The sequence below is a fragment of the Aulonocara sp. 'chitande type north' Nkhata Bay genome, linkage group LG23, assembly GCF_057382095.1.
Source record: "Aulonocara sp. 'chitande type north' Nkhata Bay isolate Kocher_YH1m ecotype deep benthic linkage group LG23, A_spYH_male_GT1.1, whole genome shotgun sequence".
Taxonomy (NCBI): domain Eukaryota; kingdom Metazoa; phylum Chordata; class Actinopteri; order Cichliformes; family Cichlidae; genus Aulonocara; species Aulonocara sp. 'chitande type north' Nkhata Bay.
Window position 1 is genome coordinate 5,532,600 of NC_141365.1, and position 19,316 is coordinate 5,551,915.

General features: G+C 41.9%; 1 protein-coding gene across 2 annotated transcripts in view; it reads right to left on the reverse strand.

The window, feature by feature from the left end:
• tle5 (TLE family member 5, transcriptional modulator) overlaps nt 1-19,316 on the reverse strand; it is a 53,913-nt gene that overhangs the window by 27,561 nt on the left and 7,036 nt on the right. For both annotated transcript variants that reach the window (XM_086283011.1, XM_086283010.1), the window contains exon 2: nt 1,776-1,864. In XM_086283011.1, coding sequence (XP_086139137.1) covers nt 1,776-1,864 — 89 coding nt within the window. The remainder of the gene's footprint in view (nt 1-1,775; nt 1,865-19,316) is intronic.

Sequence of the window (19,316 nt, forward strand, 5' to 3'; positions counted from 1 at the left end):
TTGCCTTTTAAAGTCTTCAGCAACAGACACACGCAGCTCAGCAGAATACTACAAAGCCTCGTCTATGGCTCCCAAGCCCCCCCACCCAATCCTAGCTCCCCTCCTGAGTCAATAGGAACTGTATGCATGTTCTGTATGCTCAGACAAAAAAGGCATTCTTTCAACTGCGCCGTGACTCTCTGAAGGGGGTTAAATGGTGCTGCTCACTGTTGTGGGAATTACAAAAACCAAAGTCGAGGAAAAAGACGCACAGGGCATTACTGCAGCTTTAGAATCCCCTACAAACAAAAGCGATCAGACCAGAGCAAGGATTTTACACACAATGTGTTACTCTTTCATCTGCCTTTGCCTGTGTCTGTAACCGGCTGAGGCAAGCCTCTGGAAGGTTCTGGGAGTACAGGTACAGAGGAACAAACCAACCTCCTCAGGAAGGAAGACAGGCTTCAAAGACTCCACTCGCACAAAGAGTGGATTTCTTGATGCAGACCCCGTGGCATCCCTCCTCTTTACAACAGCTATCAAACAGATCAGTGAAGGTCGGAATTTGGAAGCACCTCAGACTTCTGGAGCTGTAGCGGTATTTAAGCAGTAAAGGAAGATCAATAGCCGAGGGTAAACGAGATTGATTTAGGTATGAGTCAATAAAGGCTTCCTTAGTGTGCAGTATGGCAATAGAGCTGAGATACTACTGAAACAAAGGCACACATCTCCATTTTTTTCTTACCACAGAACAGTTCTCTTCGAGTTCACACTGTGCTTGGCTGCAAACATTCATCTTAAAAGTCTAATGATTTTTATTTAAATTCTTGAAGGTATCCTGCAAACAATGATACCATTTGTTGTTTTTTTAAAGTGAAAATACAGACTTAACCCTGGCACTGTTATCATATTTTGTTAATTCTTTGTATTCATCCATCCATCCATTCGCTTCCGCTTATCCTTTTCAGGGTCGCGGGGGGCGCTGGAGCCTATCCCAGCTGTCATGGGGCGAGAGGCGGGGTACACCCTGGACAGGTCGCCAGTCTGTCGCAGGGCCAACACACACAGGGACAGACAACCATTCGCACTCACATTCACTCGCACATTCACACCTAGTGGCAATTTGGATTATCCAATTAACCTATCCCCACAAGCTGCATGTCTTTGGACGGTGGGAGGAAGCCGGAGTACCCGGAGAGAACCCACGCAAACACGGGGAGAACATGCAAACTCCACACAGAAAGACCCCGGCCTGATGGTGGAATTGAACTCAAGACTCTCTTCTTTGTATTCGATTAAATTTAATTAAGAGGACGTGAACCATCAGCAAACCCTCTGTTTGCTACTTCTTTACAATTCCTATAAAATTAATTATCACTATTATTATCTGAATTTATTTAATATTAAGACAGTAAATGTTGTCTGAATATGCTCACAAATATAAACTACTTCGCTGTCCCTGAGTTTTAGCTAGCTGTAGAGTCAGGCAGTTTCCAAGTGTTACTGTTAGTGATTATTGATGTAAAACAAAGTGTTTAAAAAAAGAAAAAAGGACATACATCCGCATTAAAAGCCATTCTGACCAAGAAATGGTAGGTTTTTGTTGCCACAACACAGCTCAGTTTATGTTTAACATACCGGCTACTGGTACACAAACACAGTATGTTCAATAAACAGAAATCCTGAAAATACACATGTACAGCCTGGGGATATATTCCTTATTAAAAAGAGCTGCACTTAACAGGCTGTCATATGTACAGCTTTTCAATTTTGTTTGCATGCAGCAGTGTTTTCACCTGTGGTATTGTGCTTGAAGAAACTGGAACTCATCCTTGATCCTGTCACAGGAATCAGAGGTCGTGAATTTCAGCTGCTGCGATGAGGCCTGCAAAAACATAGAGAGAAAAACGTTAGAGAAGAGCTACTGAGAACCATGTTGAAAGAGGAAACAAAAAAAGCAGGATAGGTGAGTGAAGGCAAGAGAAGCAAGAGACCAACGTGGAGAAATAATTAAAAACACGAACATGAAATCAAACAGTTTTCAATTTGCCACAGTCCAACGAGCAAAGCATTACGAAGAAATTGGTTGCCAAGCATGTTTCCAAGTGCGACGGGCCAAATGAAAACCCCCGAAACTATGTGCATGCTCAAAAACAGAAACATCTAAACTTAACGTTCCTGCCAGCTTTTTAAACCCCTGCAAACGAACTGTTCTCTTACACACCCGCACACAAACCTGACCCACACAGAGATATAATTAGCCATAAATAGATTAAAACACACCCCTACTTAACCTTCAATAGACATAACCCAGACTCAGTCTGTCCTTGGTTTGGCACACACTGCTTCTTTACAGTGCTGAAGCAACCTTATGAGTTATTAGCCAGGGCCGTGATGAAAAACAGCCATGCTGTGAGCCATAACATCCTATTGATTGATGATGCATGAGGTACAATGGTAATACAAAGTGGGTAATGATTATCTTAACATTCCTTTTTGTTATTCCAGCATTCACTTTGAGTGACAGTGAGTAAACATTTAGGCCTGCTTCTTGTATAACTAATGATACTTTTATGAAGATACTTTATAAAAGTATCTTTATGGGGAATTTAAATTCCAATGCTGACGTTATGTGTCTCTCTGCCACACTGTAACAGTACTTGCAGTGTTTGGAAATCCCAACAACAGCTGCTTCAAGGCACTTTATATTGTAAGGTAAAGACCCTACAATAAGACAAAAGAGAAAACTCCAGAAATCATATGAACCCCTATGAGCAAACAGTTTGGCGACATGGGAAAGGAAAAACTCCCTTTTAACAGGAAGAAACCTCCAGCAGAACCAGGCTAAAGGAGTGGCAGCCATCTTCCATGACCGGTTCGGGGTGAGTGGATGAAGACAGGACAAAGATATGCTATGGAAGAGTGCCAGAGATAATAATAGCAAATAATAATTAAATGCAGAGCGGTGTATAAACACATTGCGAGTGAAAAAGGTTACTGAAGGAGAAACACTCCATGCTGGACACTCACTGGACTGCCCCAGGACCCTAGATCTATTGCTGCTGGTTCCTACTCTTGAAAGTAGAGTGGGTGCCTGTCTCCAGAATCCAAACCGAAAGCTGGTTCCACAGAAGAGGGGCCTGAGAGGTGAAGGCTCTGTACAATAACCTCAGTTTTATCTGAAGTTAGAATCAGAAAATTTGAGGTCATCCAGGTCTTTATGTCTTTAAGACATTCTTGCCGTTTAACTACTTGGTGTGTTATCGGGCTTCATGGATAAAGCTGGGTGTCATCAGCATAGCAGTGAAAATGTATGCTATGCCTTCTGATGATACTGCCTAAGGGAAGCATGTATAATGTAAACAGAATTTGTCCTAACATGGAACCCTGTGGAACTCCATAATTAACCGTAGTGTGTGAAGAGGACTCTCCATTTACATGAACAAATTGGAGTCTGTTAGATAGACATGATATAAACCACTGTAGCACAGTACTTTTAATAACTACAGCGTGCTCTAATCGCTGTAATAAAATGTGATGATCAACAGTACTGAAAGCTGCACTGAGATCTAGCAGGACAAGCACATAGACGAGTCCGCTGTCAGAGGCAGTAAGAAGATCATTCGTAACCTTCACTAAAAGGTGTTTCAGCCAAGACAGCAAGTACTGTTATGAATAACTACAGAGACTATGTTGTAACTTACCCATATGCTAACAAAACAGGTATGACATAGTAGGGCACAGACACAGGATTTCTGAGAATTTCCCCTGTGCTGTCTTGGAAAGAGGATATTGGAAGCGGATACTTTGAGTGCTGTGGGCAGGGTTTCCATGGGGCAGGCTTGCTCCGACGTGTACTTTGGATGCTCAGTGATGTTGGGATCTGTGCCTTTAACTCTCCTCAAGTCATTCCTGAGGATTCTGGCTGGAAGCGCTGTCTTGTGGGTGCTTCCTTGGTTTCCAAAAAGTTTAAGATGGGTGGTATGTTTCAAGGTAAAAATCACATTAAATTCCACTACTCAGGGTTTCCCTTCAGATGACTTCATTTGAATTTGCTTCAGTCGCTGTTTTTTTATGTTGTAGCCAAAGTCATGTTAAATTAGCATACATAAAATAACACAATGACACTGTCTGTTTGGAGCTAATTTGGAGAATCACCTGACAAGGTTGTTTTTTCACCACATTAATACAAAAAAATAACAGATTTGGTTATGGTGACGAGGACCATTATTTGTGTTTCACTGTTGTCTTTTTTAAGATTCATTTCTGGCATTCTGCCTTTATTGATAGGAAAGCACCGAAAGCAGACAGGAAAGCAGGGAGGGGGGAATGACACACAGGAAATGGTCTGAGGCAGATTCAAACCCAAGCTCCTGCAGCAGCCTTCAGCATAAGCAGTGTCAGCTCATCTCTGAGATATTTTGCCGCCACTGATGCCTTTAAAAAGAATCTTAAAAGTTCATTTCTTGGGAGGCAAAGGTTACATGGGTTGATAATCGTCTTTTAACAGTGAAACAGATAAAAGACAGTAAGGCTACCTATTTAAAAGTTTGTGTTACTTTAAAGTGGTTTAACTCAAAGCCATGTTTTAATGCCCAGAGTGGCCTGTGCATTCACAATTAACCTGCCACACAGAAAAAACAAAAAACAAAAAACAGAGCGTTTTAGATATACTGTGATTCAAATGACAACCATGTCATGTCAAAGACACATTGGGATTTTTAGCAAACAACATCTTTTGCCTAGCCTGGATGTTGCCATTAGCCCTTATTGTAATTCTCTCCACACTACATTCCCCGGGCAGCAGTGGATGCACTGGTTGTGTGTTGGAGCACAGAGAGCATCAAACCCAAATAGGGACAAAATCTCATTATTTCTCAGCAGGCTGCATAATGGGTCATGTGGGGGGGGAGAAAAAAAAAGAAAAAAAGACATTTTCCACACTGCGATCGAGCAGTTACAAAAAACCATCAGAATTCTGATTGCCGCACTTACGGGAAGCTAGCCCGACATTGTTAGGAATGACCTGTCGCTTTGTACCCCGCTCACCACGACATGCCGCTCAGTCTCATTTTTAACTGCAAATAGCCTCCTCTGCATTCATAGAACAATAGACTGAGACTATACGAAGCAACAAGATAGCTTCAGGTTGTAAGAGCAGATCTATTTGATTCACAGGATAAAGTTTTTTTGTTTCTCTTTTTTTGTTAATGGCTCGGTAGCGAGTACTCTACCATGGTTTTAAGTAGGGAAGGCATTCTTTCAGGGTAACAACATTTGGTATCCTGTACATGCATGAAATGCGTTTCGTACTATGGCCGCAAAACATTTGGAAATTCAGAAGCGCTAAGGTCGGAAGAGGCCCAGGCACTTAAGACTTTTATTTAGAAAAACATAAAACGTGCAGTCCTGTAAAACTCTGACAGTGACCTCGGCCATTACACATCCAAATGGTACGAGAAGCCCTGACATTATAATTCTGCCTACAGACACAAAAAAAACCCCAATCCCAAACAAACCAGTCTGCTGCTTGGAGACAGAGGCTTCGACTGTAAAGAAGAATAACCTTTTCCATTATCTCTCTAGCCAGTACGGCATGGACCAAGCTCAGCAAACAACAGCTCAGCTATATGGGCCTGTGCCACACAGAGCCTGTGTCAACACAAGGCACTTGGCTAGAGGCAGCCGTGAAGCTCACACTGCACTGTGTGTCCATGCTTGTGTGTCTATGTACAGGTTGCCCCCTGTGCCAGAGGGCAGAGCTGTTGCTCAAGATCCGATTTCCTCAATGTGAACTGTAATATGCAAGCGTTTAACATGCCAAAGAGTCAGCTGCCCCAGGTAGCTGAAGAAGAGAAAAGAAGTGGAGGCAGGAGGAGGAAAAATAAGAAACAGAAAAAGCAAGAAAAGGAGCAAGAACTTTCTAAGGCTACGTCCACACTAATGCGTTTTCAAACGAAAACGCGTCGTTTTCTCTCCGTTTTGGCCTCCCGTTCACACTGAGACGACGTTTTCCTCAAGGAAAAAAATGCAGCGTTTTGGAAACGCTCTCAAAAACGCATTCATTTCAAAATGGAGCTGCCCCGTCGCAGTGTGGACGCTCGAAAACACAGACTTTCTAAAACAATGCCGCATTTTAGTCATGTGACCAATTAAACAAAGCTAGTTGAGTGCATTATAAAGCAGTTGTTATGATTGCTCTCAATTTTGACAGCCCTAAAAAAAAAAAAAAAGATTAATATCAGTTTGTACATGCTCCAGATAGCTTTTCTTCAAATCCTTTAATTCTCACTCGCTTTCGCGCATGCGCAGGACTGGAACGTAAGCGTTTTCGGTCGTTTCAATGTGGATGCACGCCTCTGTGAAAACGACTTCAAATCTATCCGGGCTAATGTGGACATAGCCTAACAAACACACCATAAAACCAAACACCAAGACTCACAAGGGCCAGATTAGGGCTTTTATGGCAATAACAGCTTTTCTGTCTCACCTTCCCATCACTATCTTGTGAAACAGGTGAGAAATGTTGGATGCAACAGCAAAAGATTCACATTCTATAACAGCCTACCAGCATGAAATAAAAAATAAAAAAAATCAGCTTTTGGCTGCCATAGTTATAACATGTCAATTAATAAACTAAACTGGATAAAGAAACAGCGATGATAGATCTGCGTGACGTATCAGGCAAGATAATGAAAATGTCACATTAAAAAAGTCATTTTTAGTTTAGTACATCACACACAGCACACTGAAGTCGCTGAGGACAAGTGGCTCAGTTTCACCAAAAATGACAAACAAACAGTGTCTGACAAATATTGCTCCTCCACATTTACAGCAGCCACAGCCTGAATGACAACATCTGCAGCCTGCACGAACCTGACGCTTACTAACTTATCTACTTTGACTCCAAATCACTGATGACATTTTCACATCTGATTGATAACTCTGCTTCTTGAGTAATTATTCTACACTCTCTACTTTCAGCTTGATATTTTTCATTTTATTTCATTTATTTGTGCAGCAATGGCAACACTGTCATTTACCCCAGTGCATCATATGACCCTAAGGGAAAGAGATTTGACTATATTACTTGCAGCGCTGGGTGTAAATATTGTAATCACATTACCTTTTTCAGTAATGCATTACTGTACTAAATTCAGTAATTAATTTTCAGTTACAATTATTAGTAAATTTAGTTACTAATTAGTTAAATGCATTGCAAAGTCTCTTCAGTTTCTCCAGAAATGTAAAAAAAAAAACGTCAATCAGCTTATTTCAGTTCATGTGCCTGCAGGAGGAAAAAGGTGGCGTGATCTAAAGCCTTTAAGGCGGGGAGATATAGACTTTACTTTTATTTGTATTGCATAAAAGGACATGGTGATGGTGAAATGCAAACTGTGTCGTATGTAGGAAGGTAGATAGACTGAGTGGTTGGCAGCTGTCAACAAGTGGCTGCATAAGCCAATATAGCTTTAAAAGAAAAAAAATGCTTCACAGTTTTAAATATATTTTAAAACTCTACAGCAAAATCAAACCCTTTTTCTGATAAGACATCCAGCAAAGTACAAGAGCTATGAGCACAGTTCTCACAGTGCTAGTGAGAGATTTTTACCACTCTACAACCAGAGTATGTAGGGCTATCCGAGCGCCATGAAACATACATTGTTAACCATGTTTATTATCTCTTTCTCTGTCAGTGACTAAAACAAGGTGCTCTATGGGGACCTGAGAGCACACAACAGATGGATGCCCATAATGTTAATGAAATACTGCCGTAATATTGTGACACATGCCATCTGCGGTGACAAAAAAAAAGGTGCTTGCATGCTGCGTGAAGTGGATGTGTTTGTCCAAGAGAGAGCTGGGCTAATGCATGTGTGTGTGTGCGCGTGCGTGTGTATCATTTTGTTTGTGTTGCAGAGGGATAGCCTAGACAGCGTAAACGGTTGAGAAGATGTGTGTGTGCACATCTGTGTGTGGGGTGTGATAAGCCTCTATATATGGTGCTTGGCTGCCAGAGGAACAAATATTCACTGCCATGAATCATACACAAGGATAAAACAGCCCACACACACACAAATTTGCATAATACACACACACACACGTGCGCACAGCACCTAAATGTAGGACAATCTCTAATTTGATTCTGCCCTGCTCCTTTGAGACGTAATTAAAGCATTAAAAAGCTTTGTGCGCTGGTGAGGCAATTGAGACAGTCTTCAGCGAATAAATGGGATTCATCGTTTCAGGAAATTGCTGCCCCACCTCCATCCCCCACCCACCAACCCTAAGCACACTCATCGCACACCCCCGCCCCTCCCCACGCACCCACCCTTCCTGGCCTCATCATCTGGTCCAATCCATGTGAAGTCTACTGTGAACCATAATGTCTATTTTAAATAAGAATCAGGCAAAGGCCGTTTCTGCTCCACGGATCAGTCGACAAAAGCGATGGCAAAGGATGGAGATTACAGAGGGCACTCAGCTTTACGCACACACACATAGATCACACTACAGTGATTAGACACACCAACAATACAAGAATACAGTGGAGCATTTAGACACACCAACAGAGCGGAGACAGCAGCATGTATCCACACACACACACACACAGTGACGCACGCACGCACGCACGCACACAAACACACACACACACACACACACACACACACACACACACACACACAATAACAGCAGGATACATTGGAAAACATCCTCCTCAGTATAAATCCTGCCTGAGGGTAGCAGCAGTGTGGGGATTGTATTTCCTGGAGCACTGCCTAACTGTTTACATCTCAGCCGGAGTGTGTTTCTGTGTGTGTGTGTGTGTGTGTGTTTGCGTGTGTGCGTGTGTGTTTGCGTGCATGTATGTGTGTGCTGGGGGCAGGGATGAAACCTTGGCATTGTAATCACTCACTAATGACTGGATGTTATCTCACTCCCACTTTTAAATGAATGCAGAAGATCCACACTGACGAACAGTTGGCCTATTTTTCAATGCCAGGATGTGTTTGCTCCATAGCAACAGTCTCAAGGATGCCATTTGAGCCATCCGGCTTTTCTGTCCATCACAGATTCCCACTGCCCATCTGAGTGTGGAGTATAGGCATATTATTATTCTTCAGGCGTGACGTTTTTTTCTACGTGACTGAAAAGAACAAGTGTTTCCATCTGATTTTTTTTTTCTGCTGAAAGCAAAAAATAAAGAGTATTCTTTTTTTAGCTGAGTCTGAATGAGATTATACATTTTATGGGTAATTTACTGCTGGCAGTATGCATGTGGGCGATGCCCCAGTTCAACTTACTTTCACACCAAGTACAAGTGCTTACATTTAGACATATCTTAATACCAAGGACTCAATAATAATAATGCAGATTTTCAACCATAAAAGTGAGAAGCACCCTAAAAATCCAGTGATAATGTACACCAAATACTCGTCATGAATCTGAATCTGTAGGCGCTGTATGATTCTGAAACCAGCACATATACCTGCCATGTATTTTACTGACTTTATGCAACAGGAATAAGTAAAGACAAATAGATAATACACAGGAAATACAACAATAAAACTCAGTGCTTTTTTTTAAATACAAACACTTCATGACTATAAAACTGATATGCACCACCTGTGTACTACTCTCACACCTGCTACAGCCACGTTCACTGACTGCAGTAGAAATGCGGTGTTGGTGCATCCATTCTGTGCGCTGTCATGATTTAAAATCAATGGGAGATTTCCTCAAGAGCAAAGACGGTGACATAAGTATAACTTCCAGCTGGAAGAGTGTGTGGAGTCAAAGTCTGTAAACTTTCTGGCAGCTTTTATTAAATTTGATGATTTTATACAAGCAGTTTTTATGCACTAGTATTCACTGAAATTTAACTCAATTTAGATAGCATGTCAAACCTGTGTGTACAGCTGCTTTATAATGCTACAGTCACACCAGAGAAAGCAGCAGTCGGAGACCGCAGAACAACAAAAGTATTGCAACGGTGTGAAAAAATAATTTGCAAACGCACCGTCTTTGAAATAGCCGTTTCAAAGATGGAGTCAGTCTATGATTTAATGGGGAGAAGTTGGCAGTTAAGTGCAATCTGTTTGTGATTTTAAAAAAAATCTGCAAACCTGTGGCTTTCAACAGAGAAATTCACATTAACTACTTGCATTTGGAGTCCAGCCAGTAATGCACGGTAGAGCAGGGCGATATGACCAAAAATATTTATCACGATATACATTTGAAAATTTGCGATAACGATATAACTGATGATATAACTGACACTAGACAAAATACTTTACAACTACTCAACTTTATTAGTGCAAAGAAAATCATCAATGTATTTTCACTTAAACAAGCAGCTGTTTTATATGCATTAAAGTTATATAAAAAAAATTAACAGTGCAAATGCAAATTCCTCGCTGACAGTTTAACCAAAAGGCGTTTCCAGTGGAAACTGGCCGACATATCCTCAGCATAACCATGTATAATATCCACAAAACTTAAAAAGAGCTTATACACATACAATACGGTAATATTATGTTGAAGCACAGTGAGGCGCCTGACTACGATAGCCGTAATGCTCCAACAATCCATCAAGCGGTGCGGGTTCGTAGCAAAATCGTACTGAAACATTTGACAGATTTTCGAGCGCCGTGTACATAAAATTGTTTCGAGGTCAGTAAACACAACCAGAGTTCATACATAAGGCACACGGGATTATAAGGGGCACTGTCGATTTTCAGAAAAATCAAAGGATTGATTTTAAGTGTGCCGTATTTTCCAAAAAACACAGTAATAACGACGGCCCACTAGCATGCTCTACCAAAAATAGTGCTTTGTTGTGTATCTGACGGACGAAAGCCAAACCAGTTCCACACCACTGAAGTTGCAGCATTTTTACAAACCAGTTCTGGTTCATCTGTTTCATTTAACGATCCACTTTCGCCCTTCTTATTCTGCGTCGCCGCCATGTCCGTATGTAAACAAAGGCACTGTGCATGCGCGTTTTACCCATATTCTATCGCGATATTTCATTTTCTTATTGTTGCCCAACATTACACCAGTATTACCGTGAACGGTATGATATAGCCCAGCCCTAATGCACAGAACTGAAACAGAAAGTAAGAAAATCCTCCGCCTTTAGTGATGAAGTTGCTGCAGTATGCCGATTTAACTGCAAAAAACCTTGCTTTTACATAGGAATATAACAGGCTGACAGCCACCTGACCTTATGGCAAAGGCACACATCGCAGATGAGTTTCACTCATCGACTCAGACTGATTCCAACATGTGCTGTAAACAATGTCTGTCTGCATTTATAAATATACATGCAATCCATCGCCCATTTGTCTGAGCACGACTGCAGTCATTCCACTTTCAGCATCATCCCGTCTCTTTGTACTGGTGAAACGAACGCATGGTGTGTGCGTTTATTTGGGCAAACGTTTCAGCAAAAATCCATCCTGACATGATTCACAGAGCCTTTGAGGGCTTAAGCTTTTTGCTAATACACGAGCAGCAAACAAGATCACATCCTCCATCTAAGAATAGCTCCAACCAAACAATTCCATCTAAATATCCCGGATTAGTGTTTGGACTAAAGCATATGAGCCCAGTGATCTGAGAGAGGGACAGGGCTAACTGGCCCACATCCAAGCTCACCCCCAGCCAACTCTGTCTGGGCCAAAAAGAAGCCTCGCTATGTTAGCGGCTAAGTGTGTGTATGTGTATCAGAGAGGAGAGGCTGAGGAATAGGATTGTGTCTTCAGCCGCTCTGGACAGGGGCTTTAGAGCACGGGGAGAGCCTAATCCTGTTTCGGCCAGGAATTTGATTTTGATTATTATCTCTCACAAACCAAGCAGAGGCTTACCCCCATTTCTGCAGCATTATCCCCACAACACACAAGCACACATACACACACACCTCCCTCTTGCAGCCCAACAGATTTGACCTCGTTAAGACGCTTTAAAGGGGATTATTCTACTTTTATCACTTCGAGAGAAGTGCCCTTGCAAACATAGGCTTGGCATGTCTTACCTTCCCTCCCCATTCTGAACTATCTTGACCCCCCCTGGCAAGGCCAGACAAGTACACAGTACAAACACATACAAACACGACAGTTATAGCACACTGCCCTGCAAACACAGATGCACCTGTGTACAAAAATATAGTACACTATACCCACACGCACGCAGGCTTGTACACAATAAGACCTAACATAAGGTGGGGGAGGCATAGTGTAACACACACACACACACACACCACAGGAAAAGACTGCAGAGATTGCAAAGCCAAGGGAAATGGGCAATTTGTCAAAAGTGGGGAAAGTGGTGAGGCCGACAGTACTGTGGGTTTGGAAACCATGGCTGAGATTAAAGCCAGACTCGCAGAAGGGGGGCTTTAAGATTACACCCAGTACGGCTGTGTAGATGATTGATGCCTGCTTGTAAAAACCAAGGTTATTACTTACAACAGCCAAAGGAGGAGAAAAAAAACAGGAACGAAGAAGGGAAGATTAGATAAATTTGCAACAAGTTAACAATGAAAGGAGAAAGCTGGAGCTCTGACATTTGGGCAACACCGGGGGAACTCCAAAGTTCTTTGGCACATATTGATTTCTATCAGAGTATTGCAATTTCAAGTGTATGCTGATGAGCTCTATTTGATTTCATGTTTACGCCAACAGCATGCAAATTAGTTTTTTATAGTAATGGGACCAGGACAGACTGAACAAGGGAGGTTCTCATTGCCCTGCTCTTGAATGAAAAGGCTGTTGGTGGGGATGTGGTAGCATATTGTTTCAGTCATGGCCTTACCGCTGTTAGGCACACAAACAGAACAGCTAATTCTCCTTTGCACATTGGCAGATCTGCGGGCTGTGGCCAGGCAGGGGCAATCAAGCCGCCTCCCGTCGAGCCGCTTTGTTCCAGCCCATCGCACCGTTCTGCTCTGGGGAAGGTTTACCCCACCCACCGCCACCCTCCTTTCTTCCCACCTCCCACACTCTCCTCCTAGGAAGCAACTGCTGAATACTGATGCAGTTCCTCACTACATCCCCCCAACATTAACTCCCACACGAGAAAACCACACACGCACTTTAAGAGGAACTTGCGAAGATGCATGCAAAGACACACACGCACAAAGTCATTACCACATTTTTTTGTGTGGAAACGCACGCACGCACACACAATTTGTACACATGCTAAAAGAGAAGAATGTATACAGACAATAAAAGGACATCCCACGTCAACAAAGCCGTCTATTACTTGTGAATTTGTAACCTTGACATGCAGGCCTCGTCCGTGAAGGCAATGCAGCAGAAATACACGCATGCACACTCAGAAACACACACATCAGTGTCTCCCGCAGGTTTGAGCGAAACCAACAACAGGACATCTGTTTTTGTTTATGGTCACATTCTTTCTGGTAAATTTGCTGTGGTACTTTGTGTAAAGCAAAGCAGCCCGAGCTGACAAAGTGATGCACCGACAACTCAACTGGCAAGTCTCATGCTTCTGCGGATCCTTTAGTTTCTGTATTATAATCATACAGAACCAGAATGTCAATGACGCAGTCCCTCATCTGGCTTGTGATCCATCACAATTCATAGGTTACTGCAATGTGTGAAATACATAAGGAAAGTTTTGTTTTCATTGGTTACCTGTATTGGACTAAGTGACAGTAAGAAAAGACACTGAGAAGCTAAATAGGCTCACAAAATCTGACCAGTACTCCTATAAAATGGAAAAGTGATCGAAAAAAGACAAATATGACCTTGAGCACATTTTGGATAAAGACATTTATCATCATTTTGTGATCAGTGTGTTCAAGTTTCAAGGAGGAATACTGAATCTTGTGAATTGGAGTCAGATAGATGGACAAATAGACAGATAAGAGATGGATAATTGACTCCTCGCCACTAAAGAAGTTTAGGGGAGGAGCTAAAATGAAAATAATTATTATGAAATATATTTTCATTTTAAAATTACAATTATTTTATTTTTTAATGACAGTAACTGTAACACATACAGCACATAAGCATTTACGAGCTCTCTCATAAAGGTTTAGCCTTGCTTGTAACTTAAAAATACGCCATTAGTTGTTTATTTCTTTCCTCAGAATCGGTGGATAATCATGTTAATTTCTCTTTATTTATTTATTTATAAAATCACCACAAGGTGAGAGTTTTGTAACTGATTGGCCCAGCAGGGAAGTGCATCATTTATAGAGCGGTGACACGTTTTCAGTCCTCTTGATTCAGTACTTTGTTCAAGCCATATGCTTCTCTGGGGTGCCATAAACTCCAAGGTGCTTGTGCGTTTGTTGTTATACATAATATACTTAAAAAATATTCCTCTTTGCAGACATACTTATGAATCCTTTATCGCATTTAAAAAAAAAAAAACAACTGCATGGAAACGTCAATAACTTTTTTAAAAGTTCAAATTAACTAATGTACAGTATGCTTTAGCTAAACTGCAGTGGAAACAATATTGATAAAAGCCAAAAGAGGCTGAAACTGACTCAGAGCATAAATCGTGATGTGGGTGAAGAATCTGAATCACCGAACACTACAGCGTCTGCTCAACTGAAGCAGCAGCAAACTAAAATAGCATCGATATTTGTATGATGAGAAAACGCTAACCGTCAACAATTATTACATGAAAAACTATAAACAGTACAGTGATGACGTTTTCAGCACTGTCATTCCACAGCAAGAAGATTTCGACTTTTAATCCAGACTGGGGTTTCGCATGTTCTCCCTTTGCATGCATGGGTTTCCTCTGAGTGCTCAGGTTAAATCCATGTTAGGTTAACTCGTGCTTCTAAAATAGCCAGTGATGAGTGGCAGACAAAGTGCTTTAAGTGTATAGAATGAAGCAATGTGTGAATGTATAAATGTGGGTTGAAGTTGAAAGTGCTTAGAGTGGTCAGCAACTCCAGAAAAGCCCCTATATGCAAGCCAGTCCATTACCATGTTGTTTATAACGTCATCTTTTTCAGTCTCAATTTATCTTAATGCACTCAACTCTTAATATTTTCCCAACAGTAGTGAATTAAAATTTACATTAATCTGCCTTTTCTTCACCCCATTTCACAAAAACATGGTCATATTTTTCTAGTAACTTGTCAAACTGATGACGTGCAAAAGACAACTTATTTATGGAGTCAAACACAAAGAAGGCATACATGCGGGGAACTGCAAGGTAAGGGGTTAAAATGGCAATCATGAACCACAGAACCCCAGTTACCCCTATGCTATCATCAAGGCAAACCCAAATACAAATCAATTAAGTGAAGCCACTGATCTATTAACTTTGTTTGTGCTGTTGATGCCTTTTTGAGCATTTTTAATGCAGCTATATAACTAATAATATAGCTTCTTGTGTAAAGTTCATCCAAGAAGTTTTGGTCAGTGAAATTGTAATTAGATTAATCAGATGTGTCTTTGCATTGCGCCCCTCGGCAGTTCAAACACCATGGACCGATCGTCACTCTTGTTCTACTTCTGGGAATTCTGCTGGAAGTCTGCCTGAAGGGTCCATGTGTATAATTGATACACTGCAGTGCAGTTTCTCAGTCTGTGTGATCATATAAAATTTACAGGAACGCAGACGTGTGCACGGAGCCTCGCACACACAGTATGTGGACAAAATTTATGTCACCCAAGCACACTCTAGCAGGTTTGCAGATACAGAAACTATGACAGGTCTGAAGCACTTTACTTCTTGTGCAAATTAGAGCAGCACCGATTGCAATTTCCTCAGCAAATTATGATTTCTGATTATTTGCTATCTGCCAATTATTCTTATTCTTTCTAAGAACTAAAACTGACAGCCTATACAACACATATACTTTATAACTTCACTAAATAACAGGACATTAAACCTTTCTCTCGGATTCATGCGGCTCCATAATTTTTCTCATAACTGTTTTTATCCTTTGCTCAGACTGAGGCTGTTAGTTTGTGGCTGGCTCAGAGTTCTGGATAGCTCTAGTTTAAGCCACTTTTTCTTTGTTAATTTCTATAAAATGTCCATGTTTAAGTGACTCATTAGGTTTGATGTCACGAACATTTATGCGGTTTTCTCTGCTGTTTACTTTAGTGAAATGTCTGAGTCTTCACTCAGTTCCAAGCTAACAACAAAGTAAGTGGCTTTAAGTGTGTGTCCAACTATTTGCCTGTGCGGCTTTGTGGCATAACACAGACTAGCGCTTTAATGGTCATATGAGCGGAGAGCAGTGGAAACAGACCAATTCTTGTCTCTGGACAGTCAACTGGTGAATCTCTAATCCAAATATAATAATTTCTTGCTCAAAAAAAAGAACATGGCAAGGCTTCAATATGCACAATACATGAATGACTACATCCATCTATTGTTTTGACTACATAGCATGTTCCCACATCTGATCTACTCTATAGGTGAGCAGAAACGGTTCCTTCTACAACCAAACACATAAATGGGTTGTTGAAGAAAAAGAAACCATGAAAATTATGCTGGCACTGCAGTGTTTTCTCATTTTTAGCTGGGCTTTCTGTGTTTAGAAACAAAGAAGAAAAAGGAACAGACTCAGCTCACTGTCGTCCAATGTGCATTTGCAGAGTTTGGGAAGCCAGCCACCAGCAGGAGGTATAAGTCAGTGTCTGAATCTGTACTCGCATCTTTTCTGCCTACTTGAGTCTAAGTCAGTATGTGTGTATGCTCAACAAGAGAAGGGCTGTACCAATCTACACCCCTCCATTTTAGCCAAACCCCAAAGCACTCTGACAATCATCCACCGTGGCCTTTCACCAAAATCAACATCACCTGTGACCCATGGCCTCTACTCGGCCACTTAAATGAGGGGCCTCCTGCAGGTTGGTGATGTTTGGGTGGGTTGGTAGGTGGGGGGCACATGCAGGGCTGTGTTTGTCATGCTAATCAGCTGGCCTAACCTCAATGACCCAGACATCTGCTGGCCTGCGTGTGTCAAGCCCCACATTCAATTTTTTCCCCAGATACAAAAAGCAGATAAGACCCTTGAGGCTGGTAAGAATGTGTGTGTGTGTGTGTGTGTGTGTGTGTGAGAGAGAGAGAGAGAGGGGGAGGGGGCTCTTATTGACGTTGAAAGGGAAAAATCCTTTTATTTCTATGCATGTACTAGAGCAATAATTACCAGAAAATAAAGCCAACGTGCATGTTTGTGCGTTTTTATGCTCGCCTCTGTGCACGCACTAATGTCCAGTACCCCCCCCCCCTCGCCAATCATCGGACACACATAGTTAAGCTTGTTGCTCTCTCTCATACACACACACAGACACACTGTGTGTGCAGCAGAGCAATGGAGCAGGGGCGGGGGGAGTTTGTTTAATGGGCGAGACAGGGGACCATGGGGATTAAGCTCTCCCCAGCTGGAGGCTTTAGAGGAAAGGCTGGGGGCTGTTCTGTTAATTCAAGTGGGCTTAATAATGCCTGTGCACCCTCTGCCCCTGACCCTCCCACCACTACATTAGATCTGGGAGGAAACACATGATAAAGGGAGACAGACAAGAGGAGGTGGAAGTGTGTATGCTGTGTGCAAGAGTCTGTGTGTGTGTGTGTGTGTGTGTGTGTGTGTGTGTGTGTGTGTGTGTGTGTGTGTGTGTGTGCAACCTGTGGCCATCTCTACAGTCGAGCACATGCTCAGGGGACTTGTGAGATTTTGCCTCCCATATTACTTGCGCTACTCTCTGGATTTGGCACCAGGCCTCTCGGTTGCTCCACTTTCACGCCACTGCCAGCTTTGTTGAAGCTGCATTAGGATTAATCAACACCCAAACAATATGGCAAATGCTGTCAACTGGGTCAGGCACTGTGCCACGATCAAATGAGGCTTTTCCCTCTTAAACCAATGAACTGTGCCCGTAACCTGCAACGGGGGATTAAAACGTGCCCACTGACATAAAATGACAAGTGAATCCCCGTTAAACCTCAGAAACCTTAGTCTTCTTTGTTTCTAAAGCCCTTTTCAGACATGGAATATGCAACGTTGCTGGCTGTATCAATATATTAAAGGATTCTGACACTCAGACATGAGGGTTTTTCTTGCATGGAGAAAATCTGGCGCCCTTCCAGCGCCAAATAAAGATCACTAGTGTCAACATGAAAAGAAGCGCAAACAAAAAATATCAATTCAACCGCTGAGCCAGCAGTGCATCAGCTTAAATACAACATCTCTGTCTTACAACAGGAGCAGTCAACTCTGCTCTGTCCACAGCCGCAATATTTTGCACAGGCACTGGATAAGCCAGCTAAGCCGCGTGGTTTTAACAAGACCTGGATTCTCTGCTCAGCGCTCAGCACAAGTTATTGTCCACAGCTGGGTTGTACCAAACTCTCCCACTGGTTCTAACAGTAGAGTCAGAGCCATGCTGCAGCTCTTTGGGCTGGATATCCTCCTCCATCACTGCCAGCTGAGGAGTGCACGTTCAACTTTCTCGAAAGTTCTATGGAAAAACAATTATTCCGATGCCATAAAGCACCAACTAATAACACAAACACAATGTGAAAGTTAATTGTGTATATTTACTTCTTTTTAACGCTGTAATAAATTATGTGAAAGTTACAGTACAATTTGAAATTTCCAACTTTCCACTATAAACCAAGGAACTTAGAAACCAAAGCGATGAGCACTGTGCCAGATGTTTAAAAACCTTAGAAATGTGTCAGTCCGCTGAGATTACTCCAATTCTTTTTTAACTACAAGTGTAAAATATTTGATTCCTTAGCTGATATATGAACATCAGATAACTCACTGAAGGACATTTTAGACCAGCATCTGCGGGGCTCTTTGACATATGAGTGGGTGGCAATTACATTACAGGGTTACCTTGGCAACTGGAGGTTAAAATGTCCACTAGCAACTAGGGCTGGGCTATATCATACCATTCACGGTAATACCGGTATAATGTTGGGCAACGACAAGAAAATGAAATATGGCGATAGAATATGGGTAAAACACGCATGTGTAGTGCCTTTGTTTTCATACACACATGGCGGAAAAAGCATGGCGGCGACGCAGAATAAGAAGGGCGAAAGTGGATCGTTGAATGAAACAGATGAACCAGAACTGGTTTGCAAAAATGCTGCAACTTCAGTGGGTTTGAACTGGTTTGGCTTTCGTCCGTCAGATACACAACAAAGCACTATTTTTGGTAGCGCATGCTAGTGGGCCGTCGTTATTACCGTGTTTTTTGGAAAATACAGCACACTTAAAATCAATCCTTTGATTTTTCTGAAAATCGACAGAGCCCCTTATAATCCTGTGTGCCTTATGTATGAATTCTGGTTGTGTTTACTGACCTCAAAACGATTTT